The 21,445-nt window shown below is 36.4% G+C and overlaps 1 protein-coding gene and 1 long non-coding RNA gene across 3 annotated transcripts; one reads left to right on the top strand and one right to left on the bottom strand.

Moving 5' to 3' along the window:
* The first annotated feature begins 12,506 nt into the window (after nucleotides 1-12,506).
* On the top strand, nucleotides 12,507-15,175 carry LOC108464888 (uncharacterized). 2 transcript variants are annotated; one of them, XR_008280392.1, is made up of 4 exons: nucleotides 12,507-13,078; nucleotides 13,171-13,815; nucleotides 13,959-14,043; nucleotides 14,803-15,175. It is a non-coding gene; the product is annotated as an uncharacterized LOC108464888 (long non-coding RNA). The 2 variants fall into 2 exon arrangements; XR_008280393.1 differs by lacking the exons at nucleotides 12,507-13,078; nucleotides 13,171-13,815 and adding an exon at nucleotides 13,854-13,882.
* Nucleotides 15,176-16,538: 1,363 nt separating this feature from the next.
* On the bottom strand, nucleotides 16,539-18,273 carry LOC108464887 (uncharacterized). The gene is made up of 5 exons (XM_017765167.1): nucleotides 18,266-18,273; nucleotides 17,487-17,753; nucleotides 17,245-17,408; nucleotides 16,723-17,053; nucleotides 16,539-16,638 (listed from the first exon to the last, which is right to left on the bottom strand). Exons 1-5 carry the CDS (start codon nucleotides 18,271-18,273, stop codon nucleotides 16,539-16,541), a joined length of 870 nt encoding a protein of 289 aa, XP_017620656.1.
* Nucleotides 18,274-21,445: the final 3,172 nt, after the last annotated feature.

Genomic DNA, 21,445 nt, shown 5'->3' on the forward strand with positions numbered 1-21,445 from the left:
GTGTGCATGATAGTTCATCTAACACTCGAATGGTGTTATCGAGCCAAAACTCGGCCTTTTCGGCATCATCAAGAACTATGGCCTTGAACTCCTCAGCCCGCGCTTCCTAATCAGTCTGGTGGTTTACTCAGCCTCACGGGATCAAGAATCGGAGGCATTGCGGGCTCTTGGGGTGCGATATTTAAATTCGGGAATGGTTGGACAGCCGGATTGGTTCGGGCATATTGCGCGACCCACTCATTCATCATGGTGAAGAAGGCTTGTTTCGCCCTTCATTTTGATTATTCGCGGATGATCGAGGCTCAACAGCGGCGTCCCCTTGCGCGGAGCAGCCGCTACACTTTCAACGTCATCCGCCAAGGGTCTCTCTACCGGGTTCCATTTGTTAATCAAAACAAAAACTTCAACCGTCAAGTCATCACATTATTAAGCACTAACAATTTGGCATGTATAGCTAGATTCACACGCTATGGTAGTCCTAGAACCGACTAAACCATAGCTCGATACCAATTAAATATAACACCCCAAACCCGTGACCGCCACCGGATTTGACCACGTGGTGTTACCGGGCTTACTTCCTTATTTCTCTCTTGGAATTATTTAATTTCATTCCAGCAAGCTAGCTAACGCGTCACTGTCACCTTAAAAATCATATCTCCAGTTCCAGAACTCGAAAATGAGTTCTGTCAATTTTCCTGAAACTAGACTCATAATTCCATCTACACATTTTTTTCTAGAATTTTTCGTTGGGCCAATTAGTACAGTTTATTAGTTAAAGTCTCCCTATTTCAGGGTTCGACTACACTGACCTTTGTGTACTACGACTTGGATATCTTCCTGTACAGGGCTCCAACACTTATGCCATTTGTTTCTAGAGAAACTAGACTCGCAAGGAATCTGAAAATATAGATCATGACTTCTAATTCTCTCTGGTTAATTTATAGTGAATTTTCAAATTCGGAGCAGGGGATCCAGAAACCGTTCTGGCCCTGTTTCATAAAACCTGAATATCTCTTAAAATACAGCTCATACGGTTGTTTCGTTTCATCCATATGAAAATAGATTCATCAAGGTTCAATTTCATAATTTATTCACTATTTAATTCTACTTCTACTATTTTTAGTGATTTTTCCATCTCACCTCACTGCTGCTGGCAGCATCTGGTACTAAAGCAAACAATGACTATTTCATAATTCTTCCATGGCCAACTATTTCATCATACATAATACAAACTATGGCCACCTTATCAAAATTAAGGTTTCTAAGGCTCGTGCCTATAGGTTTTAGATTCACACTCAACCGACCACATAGGCCATTTTCGCATGGCTTAAAGTTTACAACCCGAGATTCAACAAAACAAAATAGCCTATAATGCCAAATGTTCTCCTAGTTCAACTACGAAGACAATACCAAAAGATTTCCAGCGGTGTGATGACTTCAACGACGGTTCCGAGCACGCAAACGATACGAGTCCAAGAGACCTAAAATGGGTGACAAGAAAACACCGAGTGAGTTTATAACTCAAGAAGTCATAAGCATTTCACAACCATCCGTTACTAAAATTATCATAAAATGAAATAATGAAACAAGGCCCATTGCTCGACCATACCGAACTACCATAGTTCCTTAGACCTTTCGGATCAATGTCATACCAAGTCAAACATTTACATTTCATATACTATTCAATAGGATATTTGAAGCAATTTCCATTCATCATTTCATTTCCACAACAATCATGCAATTGAAATCATCACATAGATTTAAAACTTACCGACTCAACCCTGAGCATGAACATAGTATCTATTAGCCACGAACTCAAGGTACTTACTCTTTCCGCTGTCCATACTCCACTCGATGAAGACACACCCTCCATATAATTGTTCGATCGGAGATATATATATATATATAGAGTACGCACACACAGTGCTTAATACTCGATTTCGCACACTTAGTGCCATGTGATTTAAGCCCGCACACATAGTGCCATACCCTTCGAGCTCGCACACCCAGTGCCGTATATTTCCAGCATGCACACTTAGTGCCATATATTTCCAGCATGCACACTTAGCGCCATATATTTCCAGCATGCACACTTAGTGCCAATCTCGTCACCGTACACACGTATTGCGACACTTAGTGCCGTGAAAGCAACTTTCTACACATTTCACTATTTCTTTTACATTCAACAATGTCATCATTCCATACACATACATTTTCATTTACATATCATCTCATTAAACACAATTGCATAGATATTATGATCATTTAAAAAATACCAAATATATGCTTAATGACTTACCTTATATTGGATGAACGATTTCCAATCGACTACTCGATTATCTTTGCTTTGCCTTTGTTTGATTCTCCCTTTTGATGTATTGATCTCCTAGTATAAATACATTTAGTAGTTAAATTTCTTGCTGGATACTTATGTGTATAATTTAATGGTTTTCACTCCATTCACAACTATCCTTGTTCAAAATATCAAAACCTTAGCCAACATTCAATTAATGCATCAAGGCGAATGTATTATCACTATTAAGGTAACCTAGTCTCAAGTATTTTCAATTCTAATGTACAACATCTCAAATTCCCATGACCGATCACACCTATTCTTACTTTCCAATATTCGAAATAATCAAAATCACCTCCTAAACACAATAGTCATGGACAATGCCAAATCCTCAAGTGTTTGAACATAAATTATTTTACTAATATAAACATTCACGAATCATATTCATAGGAAGACCGATTTCTTTCCATAGCACATTCATCATCCATACTTAGATGAAACAACCAAAATCCCTTCATTTATACCCTAGCAGAATGCTCCAATCATCCATACAAATTACAAATTTTTGCATGGCTAAGTAGGAGCCATTTAACATGCAAGAAAAATAATCATAGGAGAAGAATTTATCATTCTAAGTAAGCTCCTATCTCCAACACTAAATCATTCGGCATTTTGCCTAGACACACACAAGAAATCTCAACTTCCTTGACCTTACCAAGAGTGCATCCACCATTCAACTTAGCATGATAATGGCATCAAGGTATCAACCAAAATGTTTTTGTTAGGCTCCTTAGCCAATTCTAACTCTCCATCAACCCCAAACCCAACCATGAAATAGATAAAATTTAGGCTCATCACCTAAAGGTTGTATATACATCCAAAGGTACCCTTGAACATACCTTGATCTAGAAGACCACCTTGGCCGAATCTCCCTTCTTCCCCTTCCTCTAATTTCAGCAATAGCAAAAGAAAGAAAACATGAACACTTTTTTTTTCTTCTTCTCAAGCCATGGCACTTGTAACAAAATGAGAAAGGATGAACAACAAAATTTTTCTCCTTTCTTTTTCCTCAACTCACGGCAACAAGGGGGCATCCACACTTTTTTTTTTGTTCATCATTTCCCCTTTTTTCTCCATTTCTTTATTCTTTCTAACATGATCCATTAACTAGACATGTTTGAAACATGTTCCTTTGCCCATGCTCTTTATTTTATTATTTCTAACATCCACCATTAGCAAAACATGTTCAAGACATGTTTTCTTTTGCCCATCTTCATTACCATGGCGGCCACTTCCTATAGTTGGCTAAATTGACATGCAAATCCTCATGTCTTTACTTCATGCATTATTTGGCCACTTAAAATTCACCTATCACATTTTCAAGTCCTAACACATGGGTCCTTTCTTATGAATTAGCACCTAATTAATAAAATCTAGGCACGAAATATTTATGCATACAAATTCCACATACAATAAGCACAGAATATAACACCTAATTATTCTTGTGACTCGGTTTTGTGGTCCCGAAACCACTCTCCGACTAGGGTCACATTAGGGGTGTCACATATACACTTAATGCCACACAAAAAAAATAGCATACATTTTACTAACTAACGCATTACATATTGTAGCTCAATACACATCTCTCATTCACTTCATAATCGAAACATCATCACAAGCAAATATACACCTTGAAATAGTATATATGTCATACCAATACATCATGTGCAAACATATATTCATATATATATGTTAGAGCCGAATCTCAAGTTGATGGTAACTAAACATGAACATAAATCCAAAACACAAATCTTACTTTCCATGCAATGAGCATAACTCATACTTATGGATGTACCATGGCGAATACATCACAACACCATAATAATTTTTTTTGTCATGATTAAACAAAGAACTTGATGTCTTACTCAAAATACTAAAAAGAAAGTCCGAGAGCCATCAATCCACCATCACATATATCATTAGCAAGCTTCATATTTAACATGCAATGGCATTAACACAAAATCCACCTTGGCCAAATACCATCCCCATGATATAACAAAGATTTGAACCATGGGCTAATAAGAGCATCAAGTTAGCAACCAAAAACATGCATGAATCTCATGGCACAACATCAAACATACCTTAATCTAGACACTAGTATGGCCAAGCCTCCTCCTAATCCTCTTCCAAACCAAGCATGAAGCAAAATTCCTTCCTTCTTCTTTAGTATTTTCAGTCAAAAAGAATGAGAAAAGATGAACAATTTTTTTTCTTTGCTTTTCTTCAACTCACTGCAAAGGGGGTTCACTCACACACATTTTTTTTTCATTCTTTATTACCCATACTTATTTGTTTATTTCTTTTCTCCCATGATGTACCAACATAACATGTCTAGGACATGTTTTGCCCATGATTCCTTGTCATGGCCTACCACTAGAACTTGGGGGAAATTTGACATGCAAGTCCTCCCCTTTGACTACATGCACTATTAGGTCCTTATAGATTAGCCTATCACTTTTCAAAAGTGTCACACAAGTCCTACTAACTGAATTCACATGCAATCGGCTAAATCGAAGCTTGAAATTTTCACACATTCATAATTACATATTCTAGACAATAAATATTACGTTCAAACATTTCGGTGACTCGGTTTAGCGGTCCCGAAACCGCTTCCCGACTAGAGTCAATTTTGGGCTGTCACATTTTCCATGTGAATATTTATGTTGTTTGCTTAATTTTTATGGAAGAAAATAAGTCATGACTGTGTAATAAACAACTTTTGTGAAAGGATTTTCATGAAAACACCTAAAAAAGGCTATTTTGTAAAGTTTGTAAAATAAGTTGTAAATATGTGAAATAATTGAAATTGTGAGTTGTTATAGTTATAAAAAGAAATTGACTAGGCTTGGTAGAGGTAATTCGATAAAAATCGATTTACGAGCCAAAGAGAAAAATCGTAATTTTTGTAAAGTCTAAGGGCAAAACGGTCATTTTGCCAAATTGTGAATTATAGAATGTTTTAATTAATGTAATGATTAAATGAGTGAATTTCATCTTGTTAGATCAAGAAAATCAAGATTTGGATTTAAATCGAAAAGTTCGATATTATGGACTAATTTGGAGTAGTTGGTCGTAATTGCTTTTGAGGTAAGTTCGTATGATAATAATAATGCAACGTTATGTTTGAATTATATTCCTTACTATTATTGCATATATTGTATGATTTAATATATTGGAAAATTGATGGAATGGTTTATATGACATGGAAGAATAGTACATGGAACGTAAGAAGATAATGATACATGACAAGTGATATAATATTTTATATATTATGTAAATTCCTAAAAGCTTATTTGCTATTTGAGTTATGCCTTATTATGCTATGAATGGGCAATTGGTACTATTGTAAGCGTGAATGATATTATGGCCATTACATAAGACATCACGAGCAAGTACGACAAAGTGTGTCATGTGCAAATGAGAAAAACCCCGTTTGAACCTTAGGGATATTTTAGGATACAAGTGACATGTCACTAGGAATTAAGAAGTCCGAGCTTGTTGAGTGGTCCGACTTCGTTATGGATGCGAGCATCTGAGCTCGTTGAGTGGTTCTAATTCATAGTGGATGCGATACATGTGATTTAGTTCCGAGCAAAGGTCTTGTGTGGCCTATCGGTGGCTAGGTAATCCTTGAGTGGTCGGATACCTAACAAATTTTGTGAGCAACCTGCGTAGTTACACCTTGACCGATAGCTTATATGAGCAAGCCCGTGAGTAGCTCATTCGTGAGCGTTACATGTTATGTGGTAGCTTGGGCTACATTGGTATATGTGGCACTTATGTGCGAATTTCCATGAATCCAATAGTATTCTGAGTATTTAACGGGTAATACAATGAATGATGTAAGGAAAGTCCCACGGAGGACATGTTACGAGAGGTATGGTTGTATACTATACTACAAGTGGTACAGGTACATACACTAAGCTCATGATTATTGAGACTTAGAAATGTTGAGACATCGGTGGGCTAAGATATATGAATTATGATAATGAATTTTGTTGCAATATCATGTTAACTTATATTGTGCATTTGGACATGGAACTTATGAAGTGGTGAGATCATGATTAGTTGAAAGTGAACTTATGATAGTTATCATTACATTGCACTAGAACAGTGTTTGACAACAGCAGTTGAGTGATTTTGAAAATCCACCAAAAATTGTGGAAATTTAGTTAGAGGTTGAATAAAATATTAAATTAAATATTAATGAGTCTAGCTTCACATAGAAGAAACGGTGTAAGCAAAAGAGTTTCATATTATGAAATATTTAAATTGATGTGAGATAGAGTCAGAATGATTTCAAAATCCCCTGTTCTGATTTGATAAAATCATTAAAAATTATAAAAAAATAATTATGGGTTATAATTTATATTCTTAGATTATTTAATGACTCTATTTTCAAAAAAAATAAGAACATTATCCAAATCCGGCATGAGGAGATAACTAATTTATAGTGAAAAGGGGTCTTAACAGTCAGATAGTGAAACAGGGGTAACTTTAAAGAATTAACTGTACTAATTGGCTAAACCAAAAATTCTGAAAATTTTATGGTAAGAATATATGTGAGCCTAGTTTCTGGAAAAATTAGTGGATCTTAATTTGGAATTCCTTAGCTCCATATATAAATAATCTAGTAACTATGACTCGAGAAAACAGCTTGACCTGAGTAAAAGGAAAAGTGTAAATATGGTTGTATTACCTAGAGGAGCAAGTTGATAATTGCTTATTATTTTTCATACAGTATCACTAAGCTATGAAGCTTACTCCCTTCATTTCCTTTTCTTTAGTGTTTTCAGGTTAGCTCGGGACTGGAGATCGTCAGAGGCAGTATCACACTATCAAGCCATCGCCTTTGTAAAATTGATATACGTTAAACATTTTTAAGTGAGTGGCATGTATAGGGAATTATCTTTATGCTATGTGTTATTATGATTAGCCAAATGCATTGGCTTATATTGAGTTATTGAATATAGCCAAGAGGTGTGCCTTATTTTGATTATGGTTTGTGAACCTATCTATCTATGCTATGTTCTAATGCTTGTGATGAGGTGGTGTGATTATGCTTGTTGGCCATATATGATTGGCATTAATGTTATGAATGTGTCATAATATCAGATGCTAAATCATTAAAATGATGTCATGATATGTGTCCTTAGTGTGTATAAGGATGTGAAGGATTAAGGGTAACATAAAGGCTTGGAAAATTGTCTAAGTGTTAACCTCACGAGCAAAGACACAGTCGTGTGTCTCAGCTGTGTGGGGGACATGGCCTTAGCACACGGGTGTGTGACTTGGCATTGTGACTCTAAATGTTTACTGATGTCATAAACAAAGAGTTATACGGGCTGAAGACATGGGTGTTTCCAAGCCACACTAGCGTGTGAAACCCACACGGCTAACCCACATAGGCGTGTGATTCTCCAAAGTGTGAAAATTTTGTAAGTGTTGCAAAAGTTTCATATGTTTACGGTTTGGTCCCGAACCACCTCAATTGTATGTTTTGGGCCCTGTAGGCCCATATAAGGGACGGTAAGCATATGTATGAAAGTTTTTAAATAGAAAAAAATTTTATGGTCAGTTTTTACATGATTGATTGTGTTTAAGTCCGGTAATGCCTCATATCCTGTGCTAGCGTAGGACACGGGTAAGGGGTGTTACATAGATCATCAGTGGAAACAGATGAGAGAGAGTTGATCCTAAACAGGACAATCATATGGGACTCCACTCCCCATTAGACAAAGTCGAGTTAATAGAATAACCAAGCTACTCTATACAAATCACAAAGAGATAGGGAAAAAGAGGACATCCCTGACAAATTCCCCTAATAAGCTTGAATTTAAACGTTAGAATGCCATTCCACAGAAACTGCATGGTAGAATTAGAAATAGCAGAAACAATAATGTTTCAGAGATAATTAGGAACACTTGGCGCCTGAAGTGAATCATTGATGAAGCCCTATCTCACTCGATTATACGCTTTTTCCAAATCAATTTTGATCTTCATCCACTTCCTTTAGCTATTGCCTTTCATGGAATGAATAACTTCTTGTGCGATATTATCGGTAATATTTCTGCATGCAATAAATCCTACTTGCTCTTGTACAAGAATTTTTGGAAAGATGAGCTTAAAGCGATTAGTTATTACTTTCATCACCAATTTGTAAAGAACTGAGCAGACTTGTGGGCCGAAATTGAGTAAACTCCTCTGGATTTTGGACCTTGGGAATGAGAACAGTCAGAGTGTTATTAAGCTCAGCATCAATAACATCTCCATTGAAAACCCTTTTAACCTATTCACAAATAGCCTAGCTGTACCCCACTACTTCTGAAAGAAAAGTGCATGGAAGCCATCACTACCTGGAGCTTTAAGCAGTGTTATGTCAAGCAGTGTTGTCTTAATTTTATCATCCGTGACCAATTTTCCCAAAAAATTGATATCACAAGGATCTAGCAAAGGGAACCTACTTGGAGGCAATTTCTCCATGGGCCCAGGATTCTCCCCATATAATTTTTGGAAAAATTCGCCGCCTCCTACTCAATGGCCTCCGGGTCGAAAATCCACTCACTAGAGGAATTATGAATAGCGGTGATACGATTATTTTTCCTCCTTTGTAAGGTGCGAGTGTGAAAAAACTTAATGTTGTAGTCTCCCAAGTTTAACCAATCATATCTTACCTTTTGTTTCCAAAGGATTTTTTCAAGATGCAAATCTGTTAATTGGCTAAACAGCTTCCTCTTGCGGGTGGTTGTATGCCCATAAACGAATTTATTCCACTCCTTTAAGCTCTCAGTAAATTTTGCTAAAGCTTCTGACATAGTCCCACCAAAACTTCATTTACCATTCACAAAATCCCCAAACTCAATGTGCTCAACCCAACCCATCAAAAATCAAAAGAGCCTACTTCTAAGCAAAGAAATCTTCGGGTTAAGGCTAAGAAGGAAGGGCCTGTTGTCTGACTTAATCTTGAGGAGATTAGTAATCAAACTATTCAGGAAACTTTTGATCCATTCCTCATTCCCTAGTGTATGATCCAATCTCTCAAAGAGCCTACCTCTATGGCAAGTAAATGGGGGAACCCTAAAACCCAAATCGTGAAGCTTGATCGTGCCAACAAAATCACCAAATTGGAAGTAACTCCTACCAGGCAAAAGACCACCCACTTTCTCATTATGTGATAAGATTGCAATAAAATCCGCGATAGCCACCCAAGGAAAATTTCCCACAAGAATAGCTAAACTAATATCTTTCCATAGATCCTTACGCTTTTGTCTATTTGGGTCTCATGGACAAAAGAGATAAAAATCGGCACCGAAGAAGAAACAAACCAAACTCGGGAAAGAATAAATTGTAGGTGATTATGACCCAACTCAACCCAAACTGAATTTTTTCAACCAATCCATATACCCCTAGAGTAGCCAATAGCTTCTACGGGATGAAAGTACTGGAAACCCAACTGTGCAATAATTTTGTCTGCTTTGGTCCCACTAACTTTGGGTTCAAGCAAACTAATGATATCTTACTTGTATTCCATATTATATTCTCAAAAAAATGAGGAAATCTAGCACTAGCACAACCCTGAAAATTCCAAGAAAAAAATTGAAAAATTCATGAAAAATAAAAATAAAAATAGGGTCATACCATTACTGTCAAGAATCATCAGCATCATCTAAATTGGAAGCTACCTCATTTTGCACCCCACTTTCAGTCTCATTCACCATTTGGGACGAAATAAGATTAACCACCGGCTCCATAGATAGAGGAATGCAAGAATTTCCAATAGATTAGAAACGACTTCTACGTCACCTTAAAGAATTGTTTAATTTTTGGCCTCCCCAACCAAAACCAACCTTGCTACTATTTTTTCTTTCTATATTCCTTAAGCTACTTGCTCTCAAGGCCTCAAACTTTCGTCTCACAGCATGTTCATGAAACTTTGAGTGCAACTTTTCTTTGAAATTTACAGCAGAGTCTCCATCAGGATCTAAAATGCCATCTGTCAGTTGAACTCCAAACCCCCCCCCCCCCCAACAAGACTTTCGAAAGTTGGATTAAAATGCACTTTAATTCCATCAAATTCCATGGCCAGAATATTTTGCTCCATTCCCGATGCAATCTCACTTGTAGTGGAAAAAACAGGAAAATTTTCAAAATTAACATATTTAACAACAATAGTGGATTGAACCTGGATATGTTCTTCTTGGGTCGATGCATGATGGATTTGCCCAGCTCTTTCAGACACTTGATTCGCATTTTGAAAGGCTTGCTTCCCCAAAGGCAAATTATTTGAACCGCTCTCAGTATCCGTCAGCTGAATTGGGCCCTTCAATGCTTTATCAGCCCAACTGGCCTTACTGAATTGGACCCTTTGAGCGCTGTTTCCTTATTATTAATCTGGGCCTGAGCAGGATTCTTCAATGCTTTATCAGCCCAACTGGCCTTACTGAATTGGACCCTTTGAGCGCTGTTTCCTTATTATTAATCTGAGCCTGAGTAGGATTGAAATCTTGGAGCGTGGGTTCTGTCATCACGCTATTGATTTTCTGTTGAAAATAATTTCCTACATTCGAATTAGAAGTGGGCACACTTATTGGCCTAGCATTTAAGCCAATAGACAACCCATTTCCAGCTTTCAAGGACCCACGTTGATCTTTTCCAACCGTGGCCTGGCTCGCAGCTCTTAGAAAAAAATATGTCCATCATTTTTCAGCCCATAATTATGGGAATTATCCCTACTAACCACATCTTTAATCTTTAAAAATTCCTTCTTTTTAAAGATGACCCCCGGAAAATCTGCACCCATCTCCCCATTTTCAATGCTCTCTGATTGTACCGAAGATAGGGCATTAAATCGAGATCCTTCTCCATTTTTGCCCTGAAATTTGGCAGCCAAAGAAGCATTAGAGCCTTGATTTCACCGTGATTTTCTCTCGACGAGCATCCATGGTCCAAAGGATTCTGACGCCTCCGGAGCGACCGCCGTTGAACCCTCTTTATTCTCGCCATGACCCTTTTCCAGTTCATTGGAAGGACAGAGGTCACACACATAGCCATACCTGTCACACGAGAAATATACAGCAAGTAAAAATTCATATTCAATTCTCTATTGCTTACTGTTCATCGGGATTTGAGAAATTAAGGGTCTGTCCAAGTTGACAAAAATGGCCATTCGGGCGAACCGTCCCCTCGATCCACTATTTGTTTTAAAGTCGAGCTTCACAACTTTTCCCATTAGGCCTCTATGTCCTCCAGTAATCGTTGTTTATAAAGGACTCCTGGTAGACCAGGCAGTCTAATCCAAGCCAAAACAGTACTAGGAAATGGTTGATCGGGATTAAATTCTAGTGTCCATGGTTGAACCGTGAGGTATTGGCAGAAAACCACCCATGGACCCTAAGTTAGAACTTATTCGTAGTTCTCCCTGTATTGAAATTTAACCAAGTATCTGTTTTCAACACCCATAAGCTGAAACGAAAGTGATGGTTTCCATAGATTGAGTATTCTGTTATGAAGGGTGCTATATGCGCCAGGTTCCTTCCTAGTAATTTCACAACTGCTATAGTTGCCATACCCTTTACCAATAGTTGCTTTATCCTTTCAGAAAATTTTATCGTTGGTATACCATTCACCGTAGTCTTCATGATATCTCACTCCTGGGAATTCAATTCTACTTCGTCAGTAGAGGCAGGCAAAGTTTCCCCCAACATCTTACCCTTCCAGGATGGTACAGGTGTAGGGATTAGATGCACTACCATCTCACAGCTTGTATCCGTATTGACATCCTTAGATCGCATCTTTTTGGTGTTTCGATTTTCATTCGAGATAAGATCACCATCGTCACCGACCAAGTTTTTCGACATAGTTTGCAAGAAGATAAAACAAAACAATATTAGGTATATCTAATACTTAAGATTTTATTTTAGCATAGTAAATTATGATTTTAAGATAATTTATATTCATTTATGTGAGAATATCTATTTTTCCACCATTGAAGAAATTATATATCTTCTATAATTTTCAACTACAACTATTTATTCTAAAATCAAGTAAAATAATATTTTGAAAATATTTTATATGTCTGTAACTAGTAATATGCAAAATATTATTAGAAATATAATATATTAATAAAATATTATTTTTATTAAATTATATTTTAAATTGAGTTTTAACTTTTTATTTGGGGTAATTTACTAAAAAAATCCTTTTTTTTCGTTAATTACGGAAATGGTCTGACTTTTTTATTATTTACGGGAAAGGACCATTTTTTTCGAAAGCACGTCCATGTCAGCGCGAAGTCAGTGTCCATGGCAGCAAAACGCGTCCCTGGGGGAGCGTTTTGTTCATGTCAGCACAAAACGCTTCCTTGAGGGTACACTTTGTGTTAACGTGGACAAAACGCTCCCCCAGGGACGCGTTTTGCCCCGCTGCAACCGTCATGTGACCGTTTGAACCCCAACGGTCAAAAAAATATATAAAAGGCCCCTCCCTCCTTTTATTTTTTCACACAATAGTCCTCTCACAACAATTCTCTCTAAATTCTTTCCAGATTCCTCAAATTTCTCTCAATTTTTGTCAAAGTTGTTTCTAATTTTGCAAAAAAATTGTGTTTAATTTTTTTTTGAATTAGTTTTATTTTTTAAATTACAAAAATATTCGATCGTGTTAGCAATGGTCGGTTCATTAATTCGTCTCGATAATAAACACATCTCCGTCAATCAAATGACAATGGTAAGTAATCAACTTAATTAATTTTTTAATAGTATTTTTTTTCATTTATGCAATTTTAATTAAATATTTATTGTATAATTTTTTTATAACAGTATGTAGATCGGGTGTTGCAATGCTATATTCGTAATATGTCTAGTCCTCTATCGTCGTTGATAGAGAATTACCTGCGGGAAGCGGGTTTTTGGCACGTGGCCACGATAGGCCGAGGGTGTAAGTTGGACCCGAAATTAATCAGTGCATTGATAGAGAGGTGGAGACCCGAGACGCACGCTTTTCATCTTCCATGCGGAGAGTGTACTATCACTCTAGAAGACGTGCAATTGCAATTGAGATTGCCGGTGGATGGGTACGCAGTCACCGGGTCCGCATCATCTACTGATTGGGAAGCCGTATGCTACGAGCTTTTGGGTGCTATACCGGATACTATTAACGGAGGTCAGATCGAAATGGGCTGGTTACGAGACACATTCTTAGAGCCGGATAATGATTCGATTGAACTCAGAAGAATACGATATGCTCGAGCATACATTCTTGAGTTGATTAGAGGTTATCTGATGCCAGACTTGTCACGAAACCGCGTACATCTGAGATAGCTGCTGAAACTCGTTGATTTTAGAGCAACGGGTGAATTAAGTTGGGGGTCTGCCGTGTTAACAACATTGTACCGGGAGATATGCAGGGCAACGCGACAGAATAAAGCCAAAATCGGAGGATGCCTATCACTACTGTAATCATGGGTAAGGTTTCGCTTTCCATTTTTACGTCCTCGAGTGACCACCCATATACACTCCCACTAATAACGAGGTAAATTTTATATTAGATTTTACATTTATTACGTAGATTTAAAATATATTTTTATGCTAAAAAATTATTTAATTAGGTGGAACCATTCGGCGAGTTATATTGGAATACCCACATCTCTTGAAGATATACGGTTTCTATTAGACCAACGGTTAGAAGCACAAGTAAGTATTAAATAATATATATATACATAATAAAATAGCCGTTTCGTATTTAGTATTTAGTATTTAGTATTTAGTATTTATTATTTAGTATTACCTATATAACTAATATTATTATCATGTTCATATAGTTTCAATAGACACCATACAAGGATCTGGCAATTTGGGCAGTAATTCCGAATGAATTTTTTTAAAATCCGAACATGTGGCATGTGAAGGTCCCATTGGTAAACTATGCTATCGTGGAGATGCACTAGTCAGATAGAGTATTGTGACAATTTGGATTCTGACAACTGATTCCCGTGGAACCTGAGGTGCTCGATGATGAGCACAAAGTCGACTTATGGCTATTGAATACGGATTGGCCGAGACACTGGTTAGAATATATTGAAATGTGGGAAAATCGGTATGATTATATACCTACTCGGGAACCAATCATCGTTCTTGATTTAGCATGCGTGTCGGAATACATGCCATGGTTTAGGATCCATGGCAAGCCATTTTTACTGTCAGAAGAGGAGAGGCTACGACAAATTCGTGTGTAAAGGGAACAACGAGGCCCTTTAAATCCAAGAAGAAGGGATGATGACGTGGGCCCATCAGCAGCGCCCACACAATCACCGGGCCTATCAACAGTGCCCACATAGCCACTTAGGCTAACACTTCAACTGACGACACCTATATCATAGTCTTTTCAGATAATGTCAGGTGTTATCCTAGCCCTTATATGTATCCTAACCCTTTTATGTTTCCTTTTCCTAGTCTTATGGCAGGTTGGAATGCATGGCCCGGTTCATCTCTATTCCCAATTACTCCAAGTCAACCGCCGATCAATAGGCCACTGTCGCATGAGGGATTGCACGAGGCTCCGTCGGAGAGCTCTTCTTTTTACCATTCTCCATCACCTTATGGGATTCAAACACCTTCACCATGAATGATACAAACACCTCCGCACTCATTATTTTGTCAAGGTGGGTCATCCTTCCAACACCCACAACTAAATCCCCAGCCGGAGCAACCACAATCCCCACCGGAGCAACCACAACCCTCGCCGGAAGCTGAACCAAAGAGGAATCCAACGCGTAACCGTCGACGAACCCCATGTGGCAATCGATTTGATTGACACCAACATTGATTTTTTAATATATTTGTAGAAACTTTTTTTATATAGTTTCATATAATAAAATAAAATTATTTTTAATATTGTAATTGTACTTTACTTTTTTAATTTTAATACAATAAATGTTCTTTTAAATTAGCCAATAATTTTATTAAAATAAATGTTATTTTGACTACGGTAATATTTTTAATATTTTTATATTTTAATAAAATATAAATAATGCAACATAATTTTATTACAATAACTATCAACTATTTCGATTTGGACATGATCGAGTTATATGGCCTGGGTTCCTACACCATCCGCACAACCTCTGTTGGTTTGTTCTTTCTTGGATATCCATATTGTTACATATTCTAGTCGAGTAAGGTTGACTTTTTGGTTTGCGGCGCAATTCTCTATCCATTAATGACTTAAGCAGACAAGCGTCTGACGACCACTTACGTTCATCTGGGATTGGTGGGAATACATGTCTCCACACGTTGTACATGTATTCTATCTTGTACACTTAGTCAACATACGTCATGGGATCCAGACGGAGATTCTGACAAGCTGTAATTACATGAGCACATGGATAACGTAGTGCGTCAAACACCCCACAGTCGCATGTCCTATTTCTCAAGTGTACACGATATTGCCAGCCAATAATACCTTGGTTCAGTTTGTCAAACTCTGTCACACGAAACCATAGGTTGTAACAATCGTGACAGACTGTGTGCATAGTGTTGGCTCTTGCCTTCGCCTTGTTAATCTCTCGTAATACCTTTGCGCATCATACATGGCCTCCCTGCATTTGGCCTTTATAACTCGCTGCTCGCTTTAGAAATAGTGCCGCTAAATGAAAATATGTCTCTCGCACAACAGCTGTTATCGGAAAATGACGCATTCCTTTTAGAATAGAATTTATGCATTCAACCAGGTTTGAGGTCATATGACCATATCGTAGGCCGTCGTCATATGCTTGTGTCCACTGTTCGAAAGGTATGTTACAAAAGTAGTCTGCGCCTTCTTTGTTAACTGAACCCAAAACCGCTAACATCTCATGAAAACGGTCCTTACTTATCTCATACCCTGCCAATATAAGTTGATAACGAAAATTACATACCACTCTTCCATTCAAAATAAATTGAATATTACAAGCGAAATTATAGTAATAGAGATTAAATACCCACGTTGGTCACTTGTCTTCGTTCAGTTGTTGATCGATATTACCCGTAGTAGTTGGACGCAACATGCCTTAGGTAATACAGATGGTGTATGCGATGCCATTGGCTTCCTTGTCGCTCAATTGCAACTAGTATTCCAGTACCCCGATCCGATATAACCATATATCAGGTTGGGGGCAGACATGCCTCCTTAACCTAGAAAGAAAGAAATCTTAGTCATCAGCTGACTCCTCCGGTGTTATTGCAAACACAATTGGAATGATTCTCTCACTGCCATCCTGTGTCACAGCTAGCAATAGCTGATGGGTATATCTACCATACATAAAGGTACCGTCAATTTGTACCAATGGCTTGCGGTATATAAATGCGTCCCGACATTGCTTAAAACTCCAAAACAGACGCTTGAACACTAGGCATCCACGGAGCAATCGGTCGTTGTAGTATGCAAGTGTCGTTTCAAGGTCTGTTATGCAGCCTAGGACATATCTCTCCAGCACCTGACACCACTGCCACACTTCATTATATGAAGCGTCCCACCTACCATGCATCTTTTCAAACGCCTTCTGCTTAGCTATCCAAACCTTACGGTAAGAGGGCGTATACTTCAATTGGCTACAAATATTGGTAATTAAGACCGACACTGAAGTCTTCGAATCTGCGTTCAACGTCGGTAGTATTAAGCTAGCAATCATATCTGAATCCATCTTGGGATGATCTTGTGAAACACCTGCCAATGAAGTATGTTAAATAATGCAACATTACATAATAACAGTTTTATTCAAAAACCCTAAACACCTAGTGATACTTTACCGCCAACATATGTATGTGGACCTTTGTACTTTTTTATCTCCTAGAAGTCTGTCCTTTTCCTCAATGAGGCCATGATTTTCCATGAACACGTATCGTCTTATACTGCACACTTGGCCTCAAACTTATCGGATTTGGATTTAACCATGTTGTAATTAACCTCGTTCATGATGCTATGTTGTTTCAATGCAGCAAGAAAACTATCCTTATTGGAAAACTTCCTACCAACTTCAATTTCACCCGAATCCAATGTCGAACTTGTACGGTCACGCCTTCTGTGTGGTAGATCTGGAAACTCCAACGCATCATCTTGAGATAGATCGACATTATGCATGTGGGCTGAAGGCGAATACGCCCTGAATCGTGGATCTTCTTCTTCTTCATCTGAACCCCCTTCAACATCTTTAAGTATGGTTGGAACAGGCTCTGATTCAAAAAATAATCCAACTTTCACACCATCAGGGCCAGGCTCTCGAGGTGGATCCGTATCAGACTCATCATCTGACCCACCATCATCTGCAAGGAACGAGGTCCACTCGCCGATAGATGTCGTAGGGAGTATATTATCCTTTCTTCTGGATGTTTCATAACGTCCCCAATCCGATGTGGATTGCCAACCACTAGAAGTTGATGTCATTCCCCAGTACGTATTTCCAGTATCAAACATCGACCCACCAAGGTGCATGTCCCATCCACCAATAGAGTGTCATGCAGGAGATGTGTATTTCATACTACTACCAAACACGGGCGCTTCTGTGTTTTTTCACCCACTAACGGAGTGTCGAGCAGGGGTCGTGTATTCCTCTCGAACAGTATTAGATGTCGAGGTCGCAAATGCATCAATTGGTGATGAAAATTGTACATATAACTCAAGATAGGGTGATCCACTAGCAAGATGAGTCTGCACCATTGCCTCCAAGCTACGAGAACTTTTGATGTCGAATGAGTCATATCTCATGGGATCAATTGAAGTATAAAATCGATACTTAATAGACAAAACTTTCATTGACATTGTTCTGAAGATTTTACGCCTAATTCTTTTACGAAGTTCTGTGAAATCTATGTTCTGGTTAAAAACCAGTCGTGTTGTGCTCTCTGATGAAAAAACGACGTCGTTCTCGGTGTCACGGACCTCGCCATTATAGTAAATAATAGCACTAACACCTTCACTCATCCTCAGTTTCTATTTTACTTTAGCCTCAATTTCTCTTGCTGTAACTTATGCAACCTGAGAATGAAGTTTGGCTCATTTATAGTCTAAGGCTTTTTCAGATACTACTATAGCAAAAGAGCGTCCACTTGGGAGCTTTTTTTCATAATTTTGCTGAAAGTGCATCCTTCTTAAAGCGTTTTTGACACTATTTGTTCAGAAACATCTTCTCAAAATTATTTTATCAGATACTACTGTAGCAAAAGAGTGGCCACATGGGAGCTTTTTCTCGTAATTTTGCTAAAAGTGCATCCTTCTTGAAGCGTTTTTGACACTATTTGTTCAGAAACATCTTCTCAAATTATTTTATCAGATACTACTGTAGCAAAAGAGTTTCCACGTGGGAGATTTTTCCCGTAATTTTGCTGAAAGTGCATCATTCTTTAAGCGTTTTTGACACAATTTGTTCAGAAACATCTTTTCAAAATTATTTTATCAGATACTACTGTAGCAAAAGAGCGTCCACGTGGGAGCTTTTTCCCGTAATTTTGCTGAAAGTGCATCCTTCGTTTTTGACACTATTTGTTCAAAAACATCTTCTCAAAATTATTTTATCAGATACTACTACAGCAAAAGAGTGTCCATGTGGGAGCTTTTCCTATAATTTTGCTGAAAGTGCATCCTTCTTGAAGCGTTTTTGAATCTTCTCAAAATTATTTTATCAGATACTACTGTAGCAAAAGAGCATCCACGTAGGAGCTTTTTTCGGTAATTAACAGTTAATTTAATTAATAAATCCTAAAAAACCCTAAACCCTAATTTAATTATTTTTTTATTTTTGTAGTTAATTTAATTAATTAACCCTGAACTCTAATTAAATTAATTTTCCCTTAAAAAATATTAAAAACCCTAAACCACCAAAAAACCCTAAACCACTAAGCCTTAATTTAATTGATTTTTTCTTATTTTCATAGTTAATTTAATTAATTAACCCTCGTTCATTAATTTTTCCCTTAAAAACCACTAAAACCCTAAACCACTAAAACCTTAACCCCTAAAATAATCAAAAACCCTAAAAACCCTAAACCACTAAGCCCTAATATAATTGATTTTTTCTTATTTTCATAGTTAATTTAATTAATTAGTTCATTAATTTTTCCTTAAAAACCCTAAAACCCTAAACCACTAAGCCCTAATTTAATTGATTTTTTCTTATTTTCATAGTTAATTTAATTAATTAGTTCATTAATTTTTCCTTAAAAAACCCTAAAAACCCTAAACCACTAAGCCCTAATTTAATTGATTTTTTCTTATTTTCATAGTTAATTTAATTAATTAACCCTCAACTCTAAGTATTCATTAATTTTTCCCTTAAAAAACACAAAAAACTCTAAATCGCTAAAACCCTAACCCTAAAACAATAAAAAATCCTAACCTTAAAAACCCTAAACCCTAATTTAATTAATTTTTTATTTTCATAGTTAATTTAATTAATTAACCCTCAACTCTAAGTGTTCATTAATTTTTCCCTTAAAAAACCCTAAAAACCCTAAACCACCAAAAACCATAAACCACCAAAAACCCTAAACCACTAAAAATCCTAACCTTAAAAAAAGAGGCAAAACGCGTCCCTGGGGGAGCGATTTGTCCACGTCAGCACAAAGCACACCCTCAAGGAAGCGCTTTGTGCTGACGTGGACAAAATGCTCCCCTAGGGACGCATTTTGCTGACTTCGCGCTGACGTGGATACGCTTTCGGGGAAAATGGTCCTTTCCCGTAAATAATAAAAAAGTCGAACCATTTTTATAATTAACGAAAAAAAGGGCTTTTTTTAGTAAATTGCCCTTTTATTTGGCTATTGGATTTAATTTCTTTTTACTTTGGACTTGAAGTTTGGGCTCTATTTCGTTTATTTTGACTTTGAATAATAATTGGTACATTATTTAGATTTTAAAATACGAGTATTATATTTATAAATTTAATAAAAAGATAACAATTATTTAATTATCAATATAATATAATAAATAATATAGTATATTTTTGTAAATTAATATATATCACTTAATAATTTTTACATAAAATAAACAATTTAATATTTTATATAAAAAACTCTATTAAATAGATATAATTTATGAATCAAACAGTTAGTAAAGATAATAATATATCTTTTAATTTATAATTGATTTCTAAGAAGATGGTAAAGATTGTTGAAATATATCCATAATGAGATATTATTTGTTTTAAAATAAAGATTTCCCTCACTTTTAGTTTATAAAATTTATATTTTTAATTTTTTTATCAAAATCAAGTTATCCTTCGTCAACAACAGTGACAAATTCACTCATCACAGATACTGTTAAAAAAATAAATAACTAATCGTATAGCATGATTAAATTCTCAACCACATTATTAGAAATCCGCGGTGACACCTCTTTATTGTTTTAGGGCTCCTTTGGATGCCCAGTTACTTCCAGTGAAGCACGTTTATTCTTGATTTTGGTGCAATCGCACCATATATACCTGTTTGGATGACAACAAATTTTGCCAGCGAAAGATCTTTCAACGCACTGGTGAGAAAGTTTTAGACTGGAGTGTCAAACACCAGCAAACAAAACGCAACTATAGTGGGTAATATTTTTACCACTTTATCCTTAATATGGGTGTGAAAATAAGACTTTTGGGTATCCAAATAAGTAAATTACAAATGTTATTATTATATAGCAATTAAATAAATTTTATTCTTTTATATATGTTGATGTAGTAAATATATATATTTATCATAAAATATATAAATTATATGTTTATTGTCATAATTATTTTAATATTTACTATAAATATATTTTAAAATAAATATATAAATAAAAGTTAATTATAAATAAGTAGATACATGAACTTTATGTAATGTAATTGTTTATTAATAAAATTTTTGTTTTAATATAAATAAAAATTAATATATATTATTTAATATGGAATAATTATTTATTTTATATATATAATTTAATTTAATTTAATTTAATGTAATATCTTTAATAGTCATTTTTTATTTTCATCTCACCACTACAGTTGTGTTTGAATCCAAACACATACCCCACCGCTATTTCTAATCTCACGTTATAAGATTCAATCTCACCGCCATAATAAATAATCTCACCGCTACCACT

The sequence above is a fragment of the Gossypium arboreum genome, chromosome 3 (genome assembly GCF_025698485.1).
Source record: "Gossypium arboreum isolate Shixiya-1 chromosome 3, ASM2569848v2, whole genome shotgun sequence".
NCBI lineage: Eukaryota > Viridiplantae > Streptophyta > Magnoliopsida > Malvales > Malvaceae > Gossypium > Gossypium arboreum.

What these genes read in the sequence shown, in the direction of transcription:
- LOC108464887 (XM_017765167.1), bottom strand. An exon ending in GAAGATCCACGATTCAGGGC is followed by an intron (nt 17,409 to 17,486) that starts GTATTCGCCTTC and finishes TCTACCACACAG; the next exon opens with AAGGCGTGACCGTACAAGTT. An exon ending in CGATAAGTTTGAGGCCAAGT is followed by an intron (nt 17,054 to 17,244) that starts GTGCAGTATAAG and finishes CTTCATTGGCAG; the next exon opens with GTGTTTCACAAGATCATCCC.